Below are 23,344 nucleotides of genomic sequence, written 5' to 3'. Positions count from 1 at the left end.
CAAAGTCCAGGCGGCATTACTCAACAGCATTGAAAATAAAAGGGGGAAAGGAAAAGGAAGAGGAACAAGTCAAATCACATTTCGTAGTGTTAATGTGAGATGGCAGATGGACTTTTTCTTTCTTATTTAATTGTTTTGTAATTAACAATTGAAAAAGCTTCTTCTCTAGTGCTTTGTTTCACTTACCGCCAACGGGCACCATCGCCAGCATTGTGTATAGTTACCATGGAAAGAGTGAGTCAAGTGAAGGGCCCTAAATGCTAAACCATCGGAAAGGGAGGGAAAAAGCAAAATATGCAGACATCTTACTCAAAATGGTGGCTTTTATAGTTCATACTTTTAAAAACTGGGAAAGGGGAAAGGAGCCAGTTAACCTTCACTGCGTTATTAAAAAGGGTTGAATAACCCCATGAGGCTGTCGTTGAGCCCTCTGTCTGAGGATTTTATCCATCAACTGTGGAAATCCTTGATTGTAAATGTATTTAAAAACTCCATGAGTTTTGGGTTCTTTTTTTCCCTCCCCACCACCTCTGCAGTCTTGTACTCCTTGCTTATCACACGCCCATGGAGGCGAACTGGCCACCTAAGAGAGAGGATATATTGGCTGGCTCCTTGAGTCATTACAGGACACAATGTCACACACTGGATAGTTTTTAGACATTCATAAAGTTAGTTTTATTTTGGCCTGATCACAGGTATTCATACGGAGTCTCGCAAACTGAAGCAAAGGAAAAAAATCAAGAGAGCAGAAGGATGAACATTTTGGAGGAAAAAAGTAAATGAGAAACAAATACACATGTACACGCACACAAGTAAATCAAAATGAACCCCCCCCAACATCCAAAAAATGAGGGGAGGACAGAAGTGTTACGTTTACACATTTTAGTGCAAGAATGTGAAGGACACAGAGACATACACACACGTAATGTGTGTGTGCAGACACACACACAAGACAGGGCTCCAGATGTGAAATAAGTGAGGGAATACACAAAAAGAGAAATAAAAATATAAACCAGAAGTTGAATTATTGAAGACATGCACCTCGATTTTACGGCCCTCTACCACGGTGCCGTGTAATTTCTCCCTGGCCCTGTCTGCATCAGCACTATTCTCGAAAGTTACGAACCCGAATCCCTGCATGCAGCGGGAGAAGGGGGGAAAACATGCACATCGTTATATTGAAATACTGATCTCTTGGTAAACAGAGAAAAAAAATATCACAGTATGAAACTGACATCAGCAACGACTCAGTAATACTCTCCCAAAGTCACATTTTTGGTCCATGCATATTTGGTAAAGGGAAATTAAATCCAATAACAGAATATAGAACTGCAGTAGTAGTAGTAGTAGTAGTAGTAATAATAATAATAATAATAATAATAGCAACAACAACAATGATAATGTAATCAACAACAATAACTATAATAAAATAAAACATAAAGCATGTGAGGCCAGACCAAAATTAAGGTACAGAGTTACTCGGGTCAAATTCTTCCACCAAGAATCTGAACATTTTTTAGATGCTCTTTCTCTTTCAATTCATCCTGTTAATTTACTGTTCCTTTATGTAATTCTAAAAAATACTGAATTAAATCCGTCATTCCCCAGTAACTTCTACATGTAGCCTTCCATTTAGGTGCAATCACTGTATAAGGAGGTTTTTAGATCTCATCATTTTAGCTCCACTTTGCCTGTTTGCCTGTATCACCACAATTCCTCTGGGAAGAGAATAATTTAAAACATAGCCTTGATCTACAATTCTGTAGGTATGAGGTATGGAAGAGAGCACCCATCTTCATCTAAGCTAATGAAAATATCACTAAGGAGTTGGCAATTATGCCTTTTCTTCAATGAATTTTAAACAACCAGACTGGTACTCAGAGTAAAAATAGGTTTAGCTGAATTCCAGAAAATAGCTTATCCAAATTTGCCTAAATTACACATTTGTTGAAGCCTACATCTGCTACTAAATGTATTAGTAATTTTCCATATAGAAGGGGAAAAAAGGAATAATCAAAAGGCAGTGCAAATGAGATCTATGTTAGTCACATCAGTTGTACACTGTTCAACACAAAAAGAATGCCATAAAATAAGTTGCTACTCTGAGTTAGAAGTAATTTATTTGCTCACTGTATACAAATAAATCATATAGAACTTTAATTCATTAAGTGGACAAAACAGAGAGCAGGGAGTTAACCCACTTACTCCTGTATTCACATTCATCTGAAAATATGGTCTTGGTCATAACCAAACCATCAATGTCAAAAGCGGCAGGACTTACTACATATTTATATGACTATTTCATCAAGCATTAGATCAGTTCCAACTTAGGCGCTTTGTCCTCTTTTCCACTCTGCAACTGTAACATTCTTTCAAGCTATTTACATGTGTAGACTAGTAAATTCTTAAGATTTTCTGGGAAAGTCCTCATTTCTCAATAGCTTACTGTCCCTCTAGCATTCATTCTTTGAACATTCCACTGTAAGATAACCTGGAACCCTTTGCTATTTATTTTTACTGAAGTTCTGCTTCGCTGCCCTCCACGAGTCCTTCCATATATATACAAAATGTGTTCTTAACTGAGATGGCCAACAGTGTGCATTGCTCAGTAAGATTTTAGAAAAGCAACGCCATCATTTTGAAGGATCTGATTACTTTGCATTCTACATGATAGTATGGTTGGATGGCGGGCCATGGAGGATCCCAATGGATTATCTCTACCTGTAATCTGGATATCACCACAAATAACTCTAGAAAGTTCAATGCTAAGCTGACAGAAAATATTAAATGTACACTGCTTGAGGTGGACGAGTACAGGTCATTTTAGTTACTTTTCTTACAAAGTTAAGTATGTTGAAAATGTCAATGGAAACATATTTTCAGAAACAAATTTTAACACCAATATGTTACAGCTTCATTGACAACTAGAGGTATCCTATCTCAAGTTACTAATTAATGACATCATTTATTATCTACACTAGCATCTGCTGAAGACAGGAAGCCAGCTCTCCAATCCTGGAGATTCCTCCAACAGAAAAGTTAAGTAAACCTTTCAAGAAAGGTCACAGACAGCAATGAGTTTTTATATCACACTGTAGAAGTATTACAAACTGAATTCCAACAGATTCTCACTGCCTCATACATTATATGTCTTGGGTTAAATTAACAAATGATGTCAGTGGCTGGATAACAGATTATGTGGAAACTAAGGCTTGAGGTTTTTAGTACTAGCATTTTGACTGACTAAATCTGTATATCCTCACACTCACACACTTGTCTTTTAAATACAACCATGAAGTAGAAAGGATAAATCTGTTGTTTTCATTTTTAAGATGAAGAAAGTGAGTCAAACTGAGGTGAAACACCAGGAACCAACAAAGCATTTTTCCTTCCAGGTGGCTTCTTTCCACAGCTAATGGTAAGAAAATTAGAAATTAAGCTTTGAAACCTAAGTTCGGTATTCTATTAACTGCATCAGTCCCAAAATCCTTCTAGTTTTCTTTTTCAAACCTAATTGCTAAATGTGTTCTGTGAGCTTCTGCTCTGTAATGTGCTGACAGAGCATCTGTGACGTAGTAACTGCATGCAAAAGAATGCAGGGTGGTGTCATAAGCATTGACATTTCATAGCCAGCAGATGTGCTTATATTCTAAAGGAAATGCTAATCAAGACACCAAAGATACAAAATGAAGCAGTCTTCACAGACAACTTTACCTAGGGTGAAGGAGGAAGATCTTGCTGATACTTTGGGACTTCCTGCTATGAAACAGAGGTAAGCAGGATTTCCTTCTTTCCTTTGAAGATAAACAGACTTGGTGGCAGGCAGAATAAGGGCCCCCCAAAGTTGTCCACGTCCTAATCCTTGGAGCCTGTGAATGTTACTACCTTACCTGGTAAAAGGGATTTTGCAGATGTGCTTAAATTAATGATCTTGCGATAGGGAGATTATCCTGGATTATCCAGGTGAGCCCAATGTAATCACAGAGGTGCTTATAAGTTAAAGAGGGAAACAGGAGAGTATGAATCAGAATGCAGTAGCCTGAGAAAGACAGGACCGGCCATTTTGGGCTTTTGAAGATGGAAGGTCAAGGAATGTGGGCCACCTCTAGAAGGTGGAAAAGACAAGGAGTGGATTATCCCTTAGAGCCATCTAAAAGAATGCAGCCCTGAAATACTTTGATTTTAGTTTAGAGAGACCCATTTTGGACTTCTGACCTTCAGAACTATATGATAATAAATCTCTGTGTTTTTTAGCCACCTACTTTATGATGGTTTGTTCAGAGGCAATAGGAAATTAACACATACCTCTCTCAGAAGTCTGTGATTAGAAAGTTGAGAAGTGCAGCCAGCATTTTTAGAGTCCTGTTCTTTGAAACTTTCCTCTCCTGTTGAACCTTTAGATTTTCCATCAACTTAACTACAATTTGGTTTCAAGAATATTAACTCAAATAAAGCTTGAAAAAAAGTTTGATGTACCATTTCTTCAATAAAATTTAGCACTTCAAAAATGTGCCAGGAATTGAGCTAAGGATATTCACAGATTATCGAGGCTTGAAAAGTTATAATAGGAAAATATGCTTACATGAAATTATGTTTTAATGTCCTTTCTTGGAAATCTAATTCACATTAAGTTTGGTCATTTGGGTCTCTTGCTTTGAAAAAAAATTTAATAAAATTATGTCTAAACCTAACACTTTATCCTTAGAAGAGCTTCAAAATGGTTATATAATGTATCAGTCATGAAAACAAAATAACCAGTTAGAAGAGCTACAAAGTCAAACCAAGATTTAATCTCAAATTCTTAGTAAGAGTAAACATTTCAGGTATTTTAGAAGATAAAAAACAGATAAATAAAAAGTACTTTTATATTTTTATAATAAAAAAAAAGATGTTGGTTTGTCTATACCTGACAGAAGTATAATACAAGCCACATATATAATTTTAAATATTCTACTAGCCACATTAAAAAAGTAAAAATATATGAAAGTAATTTCAAGTGTATTTTGTTTAAAATAAAGTATAGGCAACATACTATCAACATGGCATCAATATAAAAACATTAATGAGATGTTTAATATCCCTTTTTTCTGCTATGTCTTTGAAATCGGTGTGTATCTTACACTCAAAGCACATCTGAATTTAGACTTGCCACATTTCAAGTGCTCAATATGGCCACTGTACTGAACAATGCATGTCTATATGCTTTATACTGTAAACTACAGCTCTCAGTTCCCAAACTCCTTCTGTGACAGTAATTTAAATATGCCAGTGTTACATTAGGGCTTTAACGCCATCTTAGCAGTCTTGTGAAAACTGAGGAATGGTGCATCTATCAGGATTATGACTGTGGTCAAAACTTCTACCAAGGGTGACAAACATTTTACCACCTGTCTTAACACCCGTTTATCATTAAGGGACTAGGAGCCGAATAACTGCCACCTTTTTAGTCTGGCCTCAGACTGCAATAAATAACAAGCAATAGAATGAGCATTGTAAAAAATATTCTTAAATTTGTATAATCTTTGAGTTTTTCCATCTCAGAAGAATGAGAAAGAAAATTTACCATGTAACTTTTAAGGGAGAAATCAAAAGCGGACGTTCTCCTGGGTATGGCCAGAACACAGAAATTAAAAAATAAATAAAAGAAAAATAAAACTAAAACCCATAAGATGGTAAAAAAAAAAATAATAAATTAAGCCCTTTGAAAATACATGCACTGTTAATTCAGTTTTAAGTATAATGAGAAACATTTCAACTCAGCATTTATTACCTATCGAATTTTACTGAAAAGCAAAGGCCTAGTTAGTGCAATTTCAAAGACAGTTTTTTGACCATATTTTGAAAGAAATAAATAATTTCCCTTTGCATGAAATCAAAATCCAGGGAAACAGGCAAGAAATTACAGCACATTACTTGTATCTGAGGATGGGGTTAGGGACTTTATCTTCCCTGACTCCAGCCTAAACTGAAGGCTAACCCAAATTCAGATCCCCATCATTCCAGATATCCACCTGTGAGAGTAATGAGAAAACAAGTAATAAAAACTTGGTAGAAATCTCAGTAATGGTTGCTATACTTTAGTCTGTGGTCCTTTAGTGAACTTTAACAGTTGGCACTGTCTGAAGACGTGAAGAACTCCTACACATTCAGTATTTTTTATTTTTATTTTTTTCACATTCAGTATTTATGATACATGTCCCAGAGAGCAACCACCACACCAAAAGTAGGTTGACAAAACTTTACGGAAAATATAAAAATTAGAATGTATACATTTCTTAATACGATAATTATATGTGATAATTATCACAAATTGTTATAGGGCTGGGTGATAGTGAACAGAATGGTGGGAAGTCTGAGTCAGAGAAAGACAAATACCATATGATTTCACTCATATGTGGAATTTAAGGAAACAAAACAAATGAGCAAAAGGGAAAAAGAGCAAGAGGGGCAAATCAAGGAACAGAGACCTAATTCTCAAGAACAAACTGCTGGTCACCAGAGGGGAAGTGTTGGGGGTATGGGGGAAATTGGTGATGGGGTCAAGGAGGGCACTTGTGATGAGCACAAGGCAATTGTAGGTGAGTGCTGAATCACTAAATTTTACACCTGAAATTAATATTACACTGTATATAAACTACCTGGAATTTAAATAAGAACTTAAAAAAGATTTTGAAAAGCAATGAGTTTTTAGTCACTAAAAGTATTTAGCAGAGAACTGTGAAGTCAGGTTGAACTAGGTAACCATTATTTAGAATTCTGTTTGAGTCTATGTTTGAAAAAATACTGGAAGGGAATACATGAGAGTATTAGTGACTATGTTCATTAATGAACTATTTATGCTTTTTTTGGTCTGGTCATTAAAAAACATGTTTCTCTTTTATAATGGTTTGGAGGAAAAGGGTGCTTTTTAAAAGTTGTTACTCAAAGAATCTGTAAGGAGAGGGGCAATACAATTTATTGTTCAAACTGGAACAATTATAGGGAGGAAGGGGACATTAATAATTATGCCAAGAAGAAAGCTACAAACTGGGACTATTCTACCAATATATTACCTTTCTATTGTTTATAATAATACCTTTGTTATGACTGGTGACATCTGGAGAATCCAAGTTATACCTATCAGTAATACCATTTTCTAGGTTCTATTTGAGTATATTCGTTTAATTTTTTGACAGGGGTAGCATTTTTCATCACACATCTTAATTGCATATTTTCAAAAGGATAGTCTACCTTTGTTTTAGTTAATCATAGTAAATTAGGACTGACTTTATGTTTTTACAAAGGAGTATGAAGTAAAAAAAAAAGTATTTAAAAAAAAAAATCACATGAGGGATCCCTGGGTGGCGCAGCGGTTTAGCGCCTGCCTTTGGCCCAGGGCGCGATCCTGGAGACCCGGGATCGAGTCCCACGTCGGGCTCCCGGTGCATGGAGCCTGCTTCTCCCTCTGCCTATGTCTCTGCCTCTCTCTCTCTGTGTGACTATCATAAATAAATAAAAATTTTTAAAAAAATCACATGAAATGTTTAAGTATATATTTTTGCATTTATATGAATATAAATGATATACATTCATTCCATAACCTAGGATAACCAAATCTAGATAATGAAGGTCAAAGAAGAAAAAAGGAAGATACTCAACAATTTTTTTCAGGCCAAGCTGAAAAAGAATACCAGCAAAATGATGGGGGAGATGGGCAAGGCAGCATGACAGTGTTCACTTATGTTTTTAAGTGGGTATGTTCTAAAGCTGTAGGCTGACAGTCTCCTAAAAAAGAAGACAATGTAAAGAGTTGCTTTTTGTTTTGGAGCCACGTGATTATTTAACTATTCTATTGATAATTGTTTTATATATAAGTATCACTTTTTCAGAATTGTTTTGTGACTCATTTTCCCATTACTGGTTCAAAAATAAATTCAACAAAGCTAATTTCTATACAGAAAAGCACTCAGTTAAAAGACTGAGCAACTCTAAAGTGAACAATACAACCACTTAAGTCTCATCTCTGGTTCCTTTCAAGACACACTGTAATACTACAGTCAACCACAAACATAAAAGAAATGAGAAAATAAACTTAATTTACTAAAAGAAAAGTACTCTTTAATTTATGTGAGGTGGATCCCAGAAGAGGTACCCAGGTTTTGACTCCAAAATAAACCTCTGTTAATGAGTCTGCAGAACAGTTTGAGGAACCCATTCCAGCAGAGAACTTTAGGTGACAGTTAAGGAGGACACAAGGTGAAGACAGATTTTTTTATCAGTCCTTGAAGGCAGATCCAGGCAATTCTGAATTTTGTGCTTTAAGAACAGCTACCAATCAGTACATCGTTTATCTACTCTTTAGCAGCCCAAACTAAAAGAGGCAGTGAGGACATAGCATTATACTGAGGGGAGTGGCATATGCTTTTAGAGTCCCCAAAGAGAAAAGGAAGGCATGTGTCACTTAAACATGAAAATTACAGGGGAGAAGCAATCTAATTGGGTACACTGAGCAATTTTTGGTAGTAAGCAAATCTTTGAAGAAAGAAGCCTTAACAAAGATCAATTTCCTTTGCTTCACAAGAATTCAATCCATTTATTTTTTTGGTAAGGAGCAAGACCCCAATGCCTGATGAAATCATACTGGGCTTCGGGTTATTGGGGTCTAGTTGAGAACAGTGAGTGTACATACACTTAAAACTAAAAACATGTAAACTATGACTTTGGATAAACAGTGTAGCATAGAATATTCACATATTTATGATATGTTGCTTCTCATCTCTATAAACCATTGTCACTTTTCCACCTTGGACCTAAAAAGGTCACAAAAAAATGAAAGCAAAGGGCCAGAAATCCACTGTGAAGAAACTAAAAGCATAGTTTTACGTTATAGGCTAAACAGATTTCACTTTAAAAATACTTACCAAGTTAACTGCTGAAGAAAGTTCTGTATAGGTATATTAATCTTTTTTTGTTTTAACTGAAAACTGGAAGCTTAGAGTATAGTTACCTCTTTCATAATTAACAAATAATTATTATAATCAGAATTAGACACTATCAGTGTTGATGTGGTCTATAAAGGAAGGGAATAATAATCAGGAGTATTAGAACAGTACATACATTCATGTTACTTTAGATGGGGCAGGAGGTATGTAACTCCCTGTAGATATAGGCTATTAATTCCCAAGGTATGGTGAATTTACAGTAGGAAACTGAAGAGGTAAATATTAACTCACTGATTCACTTTATTTAGCTTTTCTCAAATTATATTCTTAGAGATTTAATTATAGCCAAGGGCTGGCTATTTTCAAATAGCCAGGAAAAGATGACCAAATGAAAAATTAACTCAAACTGTTCTAACCTAAAAATTTAAGTAGAAGTGAACACAGCAAGGGCAGTATTTACAAGCTTGACCATAGCTGATCGTGTTTGTGTGGCATAGTTCACTTATTGAGGAAGGAAGAAAACTGTCAAATGAAACTTTTCTAAACTCAGTTCATTAAATATTGTTTTAATGAACCACTGTCAGACTTCATCATTCCCTCACTCCTAAAATCACTGCTGCGTATTTTAGTGCACTGAAATTCAAATCATATAGATTGGGAATTTAAAATAGTAAGTTATTAGGGGGAAATGAGTTTTAATTAAATTGTTCAGTTCTCATAGAAAACACACTTAGAAAACCTGTATCGAATTGTGCACCGTTAGTACATTCATCCTGATGCCAGAAAAACCCAACTCACTATTTGTAATTGAAGGGATTCTACATTCTGAAGCTTGCCAGTCTGGGTAGGACTCAAAGGAAGAGGTATCCTAGAAGAGGTACCCAGGTTTTGACTGGGAAGTCTGGGTTGGACTCGAAGGAAGGCATCAGCTTACAGTGAATTCCTGAGTCACTACTCCCTGTATTTATGCCTCGTCAAGTTTATCCAAAAGAGAAAGAGAGTCAACTGAAGGATCGAAATACTAAATTTGTTCTAAGTATGTCATTTCAGAGTCTGATTGTTAAAAGCTGAATTGTTCTGGTACAATTCACAACAGAATTCTCATAGAAATTCACTTGAGTCTTCTCTCTTCCCCTTTAAAATGAGGTGAGGGCAATTTCAGTTTGATAAAGGGCAGGTGTCTCCTGCTCCGGATCTCCCTCCTCACACTTCTCTTGCTTCCAAGCCCACCCCTCCCTCCTCTAAACTAAGTACTAGGATAAAGTCTGGCCATGTGGTTACTTATTTTTAGAGATAATCTGATCCAAGCCAGGTAAGGGAGGATACTTTTTGCAGGCTTGAAAAACAGCTTTAAGTTTTCTGACTACTTACTACTTAAAACTAAAAGGAAACCAGACACCCTTAATACTGAGATGGAGCTTACCTTAGAGCCACGTTCATTAAAGATAATTTCTACATCTAGGATTTTGCCAAACTGCTGCAGAGACAAAAATAAAAACATTTATTCAGGGTCAGCTTCTTATCCACATACTTTATTTTCTCCTGAAAAATGAGTAGTTTTTTTTTTTTTTCCTTTTAACTACTTATTCAATTTCCATGTTTCTACTTGTTGGTAGTCCCCAATACCAGTTTCTGATTTCTGATTAATGAGCCAATAATTTCTCCTTCTTAAATGTCCCAGTTTTTAAGAAGCAAATCTGAAGTAGAAAGATACACTATAGAAGGCTGTGTTTTGCTTCTCCCTCTTTTTTTCTTTTAATTTATAAAGTAAATCAAATTCACTGTAAGAAAGGCAGGAAATACAGATAAATGAAAATGAAAAGAGGGAACAAAAAAATGACGATCCTCTGCACACATACCATCTTATTCTGGTACACAGCCTTCTCTGCATTTCCTAAGAACATTATTTCTAAGTATTACTTTTTTTAAAAAAACTTAATATGCCATAAACAGCTTGCCAAGTCAATAAATATGTATCTGTGTTCTCATTTCTACAAACTACATGCCGTTTTCCATTGTACTTAAACATTCAAGGACATTACACATGATTTCATTTATTTGCCCTTTTAATATTTTGGCAATGAACATCAAGAACATTTTAAGTAATATCTTTGTTTTGTAATTAAATATTTTAACATTTGGGAAATAAGCTAAAAATATGAAGCCTAAGTAACTGTTGGTAGGTCCAACAGCTGACTAGAGGAGCATACATTGAACACAGTGGTTATTCGGAGGAAAGGCATGTAGAAGGTGACAAGACCATCTGTTAGAATCAATGTGTGGATGAACTGAATTGAAGGAATGTGCATTAATCTCCAGATAGCTTTTTGGCCCCACTTCCTTCTGACTACTGGACTCATAGGCCCAATTATCTATGTCACTTGGATTGCAAGTCAGACTTCGGGAAATGTGAAAAAACTAAAAAATGAAAAGTGCAAAACAAATCCTGCTTTCTCACTGGGCTGAATCATTACTATCTTTTTCAGAAAACATGTACTAAGAGCCCAAGTTTTCTAGAGTAAGACTTCTGGGCTTGATTCCAGTTTCATTACTTAACAGAACATTAGGAAATAAAGGAAAGAGGAAAATGTCTTATTTTAGGTAGGAGGGCATTTAGTTTTATTTCTATGCCTATCCAAACAACTGAGATTTGAATGGAGTTTTAAGAGTTTTCCTTTTACATTTTCTAATGCTGTCCTTATGCTGTCCTGCTAGGGTAAGGACTGCCTTCCTTTGCTGGTTAAGGAAAATGAGGCTGAAGGAAGCCATCTGTCAACTTTACACAGCTAATAAAATGAAGCATGGAATCTCTCCTCTTTACCACTGCTGCTGTCCTTCCAAGGTTACACTAACCATGCAGAAAAGGACAGAACAACCCTATCAGGTATCCCTTACAAGGAAAATTTTCTTTCTTTTCTTTTTTTTTTTTTTTTTGCACTTAGCAGCCTTATAGGAAGGGCATAATACATTTCAAGAAATCCCTGATAACTGGCCTAAGCAGATCTTCAATGGACACAATATTTCTGATTTGAGAGAAAACACACTTCTGGCAGATGACAATGTACTCCATTTTCACCGATCTCCAGAGATGAGGATTCCATATTATCTCTGATAATTCAGTAGAGAAACTAATAACTCATATTCCTCGGAAGCTTCTTTTTAAACATAATCTCAATTCTTTAAGCTGCCCTTTATATTTTCTGTTGTTCTCTTTTCTGTAGAGATGAACAGTTGGCTACTGTTTTCTGTGTAAAGGCTCTTCAAGTAATCCAAGAACATTATTAAATCTCAGCACTGGCCTTGGCTTAGGTATAGAAAATACCCCCAGATGCTCAGCTGTCAGGGAAAAAACTTTGCTCCAGGATCTTGTCGCCACGAAGTGGCCACAACCGGGAGTTCAAGCGGGGCACCTGCTTTCCTGACAAAAGCAGCACACAGCAATGGCAATGAAGTTTTTTTTAAAACCATGGTCTCTTATTCCTAGTTCAAGTTGAGTTCCCTCAAATGAAATCTGACAACACATAAGCTCAGAAAATATGTAAGATTTCCAGCAATCATTCACATTCCAATAACTTAAATCTTTGCTGTTATGCTTTGTTTTCATGATGATGATTTTGGGAGGAAACTGAAGCTGGAAACATACATCAGAGGTAGCAAACTGACCACCTACACCTGATCTTAGATATTGGTCTTGAGACGCTGTTGAGTTATGAGCAGGGAAGTAAAAACAAAAGTACCATCTGCTTCACAAACATTAGGTCATTGAAGTTGTAACACTCCAAAGGGGAAGGATTATTGTCTTTGTCCTGATTTTAGACTGAAAGGCTCATGTCTCAAGTGGCCCCAGGTTCCAGGCAAATCAGGTTGCATGGTCACCCGGTTATGTGAGAACCTGCAATGATAGAATGATAGGAGTGATGGTGCTAGGTGACAGAACTCCTGAAGACCGATGAAAACACTGATTTACCTTAGGATGTCTCTCAACCTATGTGCAGCAGTCTTATCCTAACATCCTAATGACTTATTTAAATACAGCAGGTGGATTAAATTATATTTTCAAGGGCACCTGGGTGGTTCAATTGGTTAAGCATCTGCCTTTGGCTCAACTCATGATCCCAGGGTCCTGAGATTGAGGTCAGTGTTGGGCTCCCTGCTCAGCGGGGAGTCTACTTCCCCCTCTCCCTCTGCCTCTGTCCCGGCTTGCTCACTCTCTCAAATAAATTGAAAAAAAATTTTTTAGATTATATTTTCACTCTAAAACCCACAAAAGGACTCCAGAGACTTACCCCAAACATCTGTCGGAGGTCAGGGTCCCGGAAGCGGAAGGGAATATTAGAGACATGCAGCCGTTTAGGGGTGGATTTGCTCTCTGAGTTCTCACTACTTTGTGTCTGTGACTGCTGGCCATCGGTCTGTGCTCCCCCTTCCGTCTGCTGGGCAAAGAGACAGACAACTTTGAGCAAAAAATAAACAATTACTTCATAAGAATTATGTAAAATAATTAATGCCCGCCCAACCCCAATCATTCTCAAACAGCGTGTATTTAAGCAAAAATTAGTTGTCCCTTCAAAGGGGAAAAAACCAAAACCAAAAACGTTATCTGTGTTCAGATTGCTACCGTTTATAAAGTTGAGGTCTCGTGAATTTTATAGTACACTAGTGAAGTGGGAGAAAACAGAAATACTAAGTGATTTGCCCAAGACCACATGGCAAACCACTAGGTATAAGAAATATGAAAACTGAAGACATAAAACTTGTACCATTATTCTTAGATTCTTAGTGGAGTTTTCCATTTTTGAGATCTTTCAATTTTGAAAATGTAGTCTATTGTATGTAGTTCAGATCACTGCATTTTTGGCCTATCAGTTTAGGAAATAAGAGGATCTTTTCATGTTTCATTCCCTCTATTAGTTCCAGCGTTTATGACTTCAGGTCACCTAAGTATCCTAATATTCATGAAGAGGTGACACCTAATGACAATGGGCTTCCACCTGAAAGAGCTCTTACTCAGAAACCAATCGCACTCTCCTCCTCATCCACGTCATTCCAGCTGATGTCAGCACGGGACCCCAGGCTCCTGCAGCCCAGAGCAAAACCTTATTCACAAAATCTGCTGGGAGACGCTTTATGGGCTCTGGGCAGCCTACTGGATGACATGTAAACATGTCATGTAAAAGCTAGGTCTGTGTACACCAGCAGTGAAAGGTACATGTAAGTGTGGGTGCAATCTCTTTTGCAACACTGCAGGCATTTCCATACACCTCCCCCTAAATCCTCAAAAAAAGCTGCCATGTTGAGAAATACTTTTGACAAACATCTAACAGGTGTGATACATACTAGGTATTCCAAACACACATTTATTTTGAAATATTCATCTGGCAATTTAGGAACCCTATGTTTTCACCCTATGTATTGCCTACAAAGTGCATGCCAAACTGGAGGGCTCACTGAGCTGATTAAACCAAGAGTGGGGGCAGCCCGGGGGGCTCAGCGGTTTAGTGCCACCTTCGGCCTAGGGCGTGATCCTGGAGACCTGGGATCGAGTCCCACATTGGGCTCTCTGCATGGAGCCTGCTTCTCCCTCTGCCTGTGTCTCTGCCTCTCATGAAAAAATAAAATCTTTAAAAAATAATAAAAAATAAACCAAGAGTGGAACTCACTGTTCTTAGCATCTCAAGTGAGTTACAACTGAGTTCCTAACAGATTCTTCTGAGTGACGCAGAACAGATCCCCTCCCTTTGACCCAATGTTCAAGTAAAAAACTGTGAATCACAAATACTTTTGGCTCAGAGACGTTACCATCCATCTCGAAATGAAGTTCGAGACTTTAAAGTATAAAGGATAATCAGGAATAAACTCGGAATGAATGCTAGCTTTTCAAGTGTCAATCTAAGTGATGGCAGCTTTTATCTCACTCCATTCAGGCCTTGCAGATGGCTTAAATGTGCAATGATTCATATGATATAAAAATAGCAGAAAAGGGAAGAGCTATGAAGCAATGTTCAGTGAAAGTGTAAAGTTTTCAATCATCAATCTGGGCACAATGCAGACCAAACAAAGCAAATTCTATTCAAAGATGAAACTCACTAAGTTACTAAAATGGCATCATGGACACCAAAGCAATAAGCAACAAGCGTAAGCATCAATTACAACTAATGCTCACTCAAGCACCTTCAAACTTGCCTCTTGTATCTCACAGCTGGAGCCCATAAAACTATTTCTTCAACCAAACCTTAAGTCACTAGATCTGATCTGCAGGGTATCAGCACATCACTCTGATAAAAGTTATAAAGGTTGACTCTAGCTCCAAACCACAGTTTTATAGATAACTTATACATAGTTCATGTAATCTGTAATACTATAATGAGGTGGCAGGATAAATGAAAACTGATGATTATTTCAAAGTATGTTGCCCAACATATTTGTTACTCCAAGTTTCTAAGGCTCTGAAGACACAATTTAAGGATAGAAGCCAGACTGGATAATTTTCTGCCTTGTAGTGAATACTTACTTTTTTTTTTTTTAAGTTATTTTTTTAAGTAATCTCTACACCCAGTGTGTGGTTTGAACTTAGGACTCCGAGATCAAGAGTTTGCAGGCCCTTCCAAAGGAGTCAGCTAGGTGTCCCTTAACACCTACATTCTTTAAGAGTATGAAGTCTTTAATTCTAGGGACACTTGGCAAATTGAAAAAGTAAATTATCATTTCCAAAATTCTCAAGTCTTCTGATTTAATATATATTTTAGAACTGTAGTTGAACATAGATACAAATGCCGAAATCGTAAGCAGGAATAAATTTTCGCAGAGAAAATACACCCTTGTAACTATCAAATTAGATGGAGCAACAGAACTCTAGGAGCACCCTAGTCACTGTCTCCTTGTGAAAGGGTTCCCATTATGCTGACTTCTGACTCCATAGATTAGTTTGGCTGTTTTTGAACTTAAAAAAAAAAGAAGAAAGAAAAGTAATTATACACAGTATGTACTCTTCTGTGTTTGTCTTCTTTTATGCATTGTCTATATAATACACATACACATGCTATTATAATTCATATATTTTTCTTCCGTTTTATAAACAAACAGGCTTTACTGGAGCTGCTTCTAGTTTTTGGCTATTAGGGATAATGTTTCTATGAATATTCTTGCTACATTCTTGTCTTTTGGTGCACACAAATAGTCGTTTCTATTGGGTGCATAGGCATGTAGGAGTGGATTTGCTGGATTAAGGACACACCTAAATTTAGCCTTAATAGATATTGCCAGTTTTCCCAAGTGACTATACTAACTTACACTCAACTGTGAATAGCTGGAAGAGTTCTATTTGTTCTAAGTACTGTCATTTTCATTGTCACTATTATGGCAGGAGGCAGTGGCACCATGTTGTGGCTTTGCTTTCTTCTCTTTAAACCTTTAAATCCTTTCCGCTTTCCACTTAGAGAATTTTGTTGAAAAAATGGGAATTCTTTGTTACATAGTAACTATTTCTTGAGTGCATACTATCTGACAGACCTTCTGTAAGCTTTTTAATAACAATTAACACTTAAATAGTGTTTACTATTTGCCAGACACTGGCCTACGCATTTTGTGTATTATAGGTAATGTAATTCTTGCAACAAACCCTAAGACTAGGCACTTTTTTTTTTTTTTTTTTTTAAACATGAGACTGTAGGGGGATGCCTGGATGGCTCAGCAGCTGAGTGTCTGCCTTCAGCTCGGGGCGTGACCTGGAGACCCAGGATCGAGTCCCTGTATGGAGCCTGCTTCTCCCTCTGCCTGTGTCTCTGCCTCTCTCTCTCTCATAAATAAATAAAATCTTTTAAAAAAAGAAAAACAAAAACATGAGAATGTAGGAGGTACTATTTTTTACCCCACTTTTCAGATGAGGAATCTGAAAACCACAAGGATTGCCTAAGCAGTGGATCAGCGGTTCAAACACAGGAGTACAGTACATGCTCTTAACCACTATGTCATGTTGTAATCTACATGTATTATCTTTTCTAATCCTCACAATAATCTATGAGATAGGCACTATTATTACCCCAAATGACAGAGGCTGAAAGTAAAGCACAGAGAAGGCACAGAGAGGTTAAGTAGGTGCCCTAGGTCACATATTAAGTGGCAGAGCAGGAACTAAAAACCAGGTGGCTGACTTTCATGTGCTAGGTCTCCCGTCTGGCATGGCACCCATGCTTCCTCCTTCTCCTTAGAAAAAAAACAGGGGGCACCTGGGTGACTCAGTGGTTGAGGTCCTGGGATCGGGTCCTGCATCAGGCTCCCCGCAGGGAGTCTGCTTCTCCCTCTGCCTATGTCTCTGCCTCTCATGAATGGATATACGAAATCTTAAAAAAAAAAAAAAAAAGGAAGGGAGAACATGTGTGTATCCCACTTTCTCAGGATGCTCACTGGGAGGATCAAGACTTTCCCTGGGCTGGAGACAGCCATGGGGGTAAGAGACAGAGAAAGCTATACAAGAATGACATATATTCTATACCTTGAAGGAAGAGGAGCAGGTCAGGGAGGAAAAGCAAGGGGAAGAACACCCGGCAAAAGCAAGCACAGAGGCACTCAAAGGAAAACAGCAGACAGTTACCAAACTGATACTCAAAGGGGCTGAGGAGCAGATTTCTGTACATAATGGACATAGGAATAGGACGTATATATTGAATGTAATTAAATGAGATACTTCGGGCAGCCCTGGTGGCTCAGCGGTTTAGCGCCGCCTTCGGCCTGGGGTGTGTGATCGTGGAGACCTGGGATCGAGTCCCATGTTGGGGTCCCGGCATGGAGTCTGTTTCTCCCTCTGCCTGTGTTTCTGCCTCTCTCTCTCTGATGAATAAATAAATAAAATATTAAAAAAGAAAAAAAAGAGATACTTCCCCATCTGACATCCCTAACTTTAAGTGTACCTCAATATCAATTACTACTTGTTGAAATAGACAAATCAGACAGAAATAGGAAGTAAAAGTTTTTAAGCTATAACTTTGTGAAAAGTGGACAGCAGAACTGTTTGTTCTGAGAAAAATATTAGTCTACACCATTGGTTTGCTTTATTTCCTATTGTTAGCTACTGAGCCACGTTACCAACCATATAAATAACCTCCCAAGGTTCTGTTCTTCCCTTCTGTGGTCATTTTCTGACCTGATTTATTCACTGGGCAGGAGATGAAACAGAAGAGGCTGGAGTCTGTGCACTGAGAATTTATGGCAAGGGCTGACAGTGACACTGCTGGTACAATCCTGGGACTAGCGTCTATAGATCTTTTTTTTTTTTTTAAGATTTTACTTATTTATGAGAGACACACAGAGAGGCAGGGACACAGGCAGAGGAAGAAGAAGTAGGCTCCTTGCAGGGAGCCTGATGTGGGACTTGATCCCTGGATAGGGATCACACCCAGAGCTGAAGGCAGATGCTTAACCACTGAGCCACGTAGATGTCCCTATAGATCTACTCTTTAAACAACCCAGCTGCCCCAGTGAGGTCTGGCTATCTGTCCCAACTGCAGAGGAGTCCAGGGCTCTTTACACTGAAGAGCAAATCAGATTTACAAGTCTCAAAGCCTCATTCTAGAAATGAGGACTATAAATGTTTGATGAACTCAAACTTTTAAAATTCCTGTAACTATGAAGTGAATTAATTTTGACTTCTCTATGAAACAATTTAAATATTTTGACTATGGACTGTGAACAAATGTGCTGTTATGGTCTAAAAGAGAGTTCTGGGCAATATGAGACAAAGTGTTACTTTCCAAGTCTCTATCATAGCAACATTTAACATGTAATATGAGATAATAAGGAATCTCTTGATAAATTCAGAAATAATATTTTGATTTATGGATTATCCATTTTCTTCAATACTTCTTTTTCCTTTTGTTTCCTGAGACGATTTCATTTCTTATTTTCACCTCTGTGAGGCTTAATGGGAAGAAGAAATTTATTTCAGCATAGTAAATTTTGTGAGAATTTGATTCATGTCTGAAAATGTCTACTAAATGAACCCATTTTAATGATAGTTTGGGTTTGTAATTCTAGGTTGAAAAAAATTCCTTTAGAATGTTTTCCACCATTCTCTCTGGTTTGGAGACTGTCCAATATGTCCAGTGTTCTAAAATTTCCTAGCAATATGCCTTAATGTGGGTTTATTTTAATCTATTTTGCTGGTAATTCTACAGTCTCTTTTAAGTCGGAAATTAATGTCCTTCAGTCCTGGGAAGCTTTCTTGAATTATTTTGTTGATGATTCCCCCCTACACATTTGGTCTCTCCGGAATTTGTATTAGACACTGGATGTTTTGGACTGGTCTCCAATTTTCTAAACTCTTTCTTTTATCTTCTCTCTGGATTTTGACTTGATTTTCTGGAAAAATGGGTGTTTAATTCCTTATCTGAAAACTCTGGGGCCAATGTATATCAGAATTCAGAATTTTTAGGATTTTAGGAAGGTAATAATGGGTGTAAAACCCATAATGTAACTCCATCAGACTTGAGAGAGTGATATTTCTTTATATGTATTCATATAAATGTGACAAAGATATATATAGGTTTTGAGTTTTGCTGCCAACTTATGAAAAATCATCTGATTTTCAGAACATTTTTGGATTTTAGAATTGTGGATAAGAGACCATAGACATTGGGGCACCTGGGTGGCTCAGTGGGTTGTAGAGTTGAGCATCTGCCTTCAGCTCAGGTCATGGCCCCATGTGGGGCTCCCTGGGAACCTGCTTCTCACTCTGCCCCTCCCCTTCACCACTTGTGCTTTCTCTCTCAAATAAATACATAAAATCTTTTAAAAAAAGAGAGACTGCAGACCTCTACTTCTTCAATCTCATCCTTCAGCCCTCCCACAAAGTTTTTTCATTTTGGTGCCATATTTTTAATTTCAAGGTTCATTTTTCTTCTCTGAATCCAGCAGTCTTTTAAAAAGACTGAATCCACCCCTTTTAAAAAATTTCATTCCTGGGGCTCAGTGGTTGAGCATCTGCCTTTGACTCAGGTCTAGATCCCGGGGTCCTGGAATCAAGACCGGTTACCAGGCTCCCTGCTGGTGGGGAGCCTGCTTCTCACTCTGTCTCTGCCTCTGTGTCTCCCAATGAATAAGTGAAAACAAACAAACAAAAACTTCATTCTTTTGTTTATTAGATGTAATCTCTTTAAGGCTATGGATTATTGTTTTTGGTAGTTTTTTTGAAGAAAAAGTTTCCTTTTATTCCCAATTTCTTTTTGTTTTCTATCTTGCATGTTGTAGGTTTCCCTCAGGAATCTAACTATCCTTGGCTGTCTGCTTATGATGAAGAATTAAGTGGGGTAGCTAAGAAACTGGTAGTTCTGAATGGGTGGGTTGGAGGGCATGAGGACTTTGCCTTATTCCAGTTCAGTGAGGTAAGCAGTTTGTTGGAGAGACCCCTAACATGTCTATCTTCCAAGTCTTTCCTCTTGAATCAGTCAGCCAGGCTCTCCAGAGAATTTTCCCATCTTCTACCTGGGGCTGTCAGTTTCTGAAACTTTTAAAATTTTTGTAGTGTAAATAGAATTATTTCTCAGATTTCTCTCACAACTGGCTTAGAAGTTTGTGTGGGTCTACTAAGCTTGTCACTAATTGGGACATCTGCTTTCCAGCTTCCAAAATTATTAATTCTCCTGTTCTTATTGGTTTATAGCCCTAAAAACATACAAACACAAAAACTACTTACTGCATTTTTAGAGGAAGCAAAAATAGATGGGTGTATTCAAAAGTAATCTGGAACTAATTCATGTTTGATAAAATCTTCTAATACAATATGTACAACACATGTAACAGCTCATGTGTGTTTTGAGCTGACAGGTATAAAATATTTTGGCAAATATTGCTTGCTTTCAAAATAACCTTTGTATCTCAAGAATGAGAGCCTTCATTACTTCCCTCAGTCAATGCACACATAAAAGGCTGCGGTGGAATAAATAGAGACCTCGAAGATGAGACATGGTTATCACCTAACAGCAAGTCTATTAATACAAAGTTTTTTCCTTTCTCTGTTCTTCAGAAGCTGGAATTACTACTCCAGATATAAGCTGAAGATGATTAAAATATTTTGGAATAAGGAGACATGACAACTAACTGCAACGTGGAATCCTGAATTGGATTTAGAACAGAAAAAAGGGACATTAGTGGAAAAACTGGTAAAATTTGAATAAGGTCTATATTTTGCCTTACTAGTATTGTACCAACACTTCCTACTGCCTGGCTTTTGAAAACTGTACCACATCTATGTAAAGTATTGACATAAGGGGAAGTTAAGTGAAGGAGATACAGAAATTTTTTGTACTATTTTTGCCACTTTCCTGTAAGTCTAAGTTTATTTCAAAATAAAACATTAAAAAAAAAGAGGAAAAGGTATTTTGGGATGTTAGATTCTAAACCCTAAAGAATATTAAAACACAAAGAATGTCTAGTTGGTTTAATGATTATACAAAAGCAGAGCTACAGACAATTACTTGTATTTGTATAGAGTATGTGGATTTGACCACTTATAAAAGTATGAAAGTCAGATATGGGCTGATAAGTCTATTCACTTCAAATTATTGGCACGGTAAAGGAAAAAAAAAAAAACCAATCTGATATCACTATTATCTATTCCCAAATTAGGAACAGTTTAATTTATAAATCTCTCTTACTTACAGAGGTAAGCCACATAAGTGTCATATCCTGCAACATTTCCCCTGAAGATCTCATCATTTTAAGAACAAAAGTATGATTCCTAGTTGGTTTCAATTTCTTTTGCATGGGGTGGGATCAGTCTTCAGTTAAGTTTTAAGAGGATCCTCCTTGGGGCAGCCCTGGTGGCCCAGTGGTTTAGTACCGCTTTCAGCCTCGGGGGTGATCCTGGAGACCCAGATGTAGTCCCACGTCAGGCTCCCTGCATGGAGCCTGCTTCTCCCTCTGCCCGTGTCTCTGCCTCTCTCTCTCTATGTCTGTCATGAATAAATGAATAAAATCTTCTTTTTTTTTTTTTTAAAAAAAGAGGTTCCTCCTCATAGGATGAATCAGGTATTTTAACAATGTTACAAAGTCAGTCACATATGGTTTAAGGAACATGGTTCTGAAAACTGCAAAATTCAAGACTAAATTTATCAAAAGATAGTAGATATTTCTATTAATGGCTAAAAGTAGAGCTGTCTTGTCAATCACCATATAATTCAGACAGCTTTGAAATTAGGCAATTATTAACAAAGGTTTCACTTGGGGGAATATTCACATTGGTTCTGTCAAAGGAACTAGATTGTGTCCAAGAGGACATCATTCATGCCAATAGGCCCCAGTTCAGCAAACCAAAGCTGAACTATATTTCTTTGCTGGGCTCTCCCAGAAAAGCAAGGGGCCAGGTCAACCAATCAGAACTTGTTCGCTTAGCACAAGGTCCCTGACCCGGCTCCAAGACTTCCCTCTGCTCCATGTAAGGAAATTAACCTTGCTTTAACCAATCAGCAAATGTTCAGTATAACTTCCTTGTTCCTGCTCCCTTCTGCCTACAAAATCTCTTGCCTTGTACAGCTCTTCCCAGCTCCTTTCTATCTGCTTAGATTGGACGCAACCCAATTCATGAATCACTGAATACAGCCAATAAGACCTGTGTAATTTACTCGGTTGAATTTTGTTAACAGTTAAAAATTTACACAAAAGTGAAATTTCATAAACTTTTCTGAATTATACTATTTCAAATTTGAATTCCTCAAAATTGTATAAAATAAAACTGTGATGTGTTTATTCCCAAGAAAATATAATGGGAAGATCACTCCCAAAATAGTTTTAAGCACATCTAAAGGATAGGTGTGTTTGTGCGCACGCACTTAAAAATCACAGAGCAATTACCTTCCAATGGGTAGAACGTCAGTTCTACAGGATATTAACTGACATTTTGTAGAAAAAGGATTTCATGGTTAAATAAATTTGGGAAATACTGGACTAAGCAAAGTCAACAGGTTTCCTGTGAATTCTGAAGAGAATTCACCCTTTTCCCCAAACGTATGTAATTCATTCATTTATTTTTGTAGACCAGGCTATAAAATTCACTGATAAAGGGAAAGGTATGGCACTAGCTGCTGTGCAGGTGAGGGAAGAAAATGGCAAAAGAGAAGTGAGAACTGGACAGCCCTTTCGTTTGTTTTGTTTTATAAATCAAGGTTGCCTATGACACCTTCTTTGAAATAATTATAAAATAACAGTATTGTAGCTAATGTTTACTGACATTTTACTATGCGCCAGGCATTATCCTAAGTACTTGCTATTCATTTTCCTATGTAATCCAAAAACAACCCTATCAGCTAGGAACTATTATCACCATTTTTACAGATGAGGAAAATGAGCATTAGAGTTATAATTTTCAGATGGTTACACAATTAGCAAAAGGAAGGAAGGAGCTGGGAGCTAAACCCAACTCAATCTGATTTCTA

At 37.2% G+C, this 23,344-nt stretch overlaps 1 protein-coding gene across 16 annotated transcripts in view; it reads right to left on the bottom strand.

Annotated features, from left to right (window-relative positions):
• Positions 1–23,344, bottom strand: part of RBFOX2 (RNA binding fox-1 homolog 2) — a 277,497-nt gene that overhangs the window by 26,982 nt on the left and 227,171 nt on the right. For 11 of the 16 annotated variants that reach the window (XR_005987793.1, XR_005987794.1, XM_041755049.1 and 8 more), the window contains 3 exons: positions 13,208–13,354; positions 10,345–10,398; positions 1,042–1,134 (listed from right to left, as the gene is read on the bottom strand). Coding sequence is in view for 14 of the 16 variants with exons in the window: in XM_041755049.1 (XP_041610983.1) it covers positions 1,042–1,134; positions 10,345–10,398; positions 13,208–13,354 (294 nt within the window). In the remaining 2 variants the exon portion in view is untranslated. The remainder of the gene's footprint in view (positions 1–1,041; positions 1,135–10,344; positions 10,399–13,207; positions 13,355–23,344) is intronic. The other 5 variants (XM_041755050.1, XM_041755063.1, XM_041755054.1 and 2 more) reach the window with 1 other exon arrangement.

This window comes from Vulpes lagopus, chromosome 5 (genome assembly GCF_018345385.1).
Source record: "Vulpes lagopus strain Blue_001 chromosome 5, ASM1834538v1, whole genome shotgun sequence".
Taxonomy (NCBI): domain Eukaryota; kingdom Metazoa; phylum Chordata; class Mammalia; order Carnivora; family Canidae; genus Vulpes; species Vulpes lagopus.
This window is presented reverse-complemented; position numbering and strand designations above follow the sequence as displayed.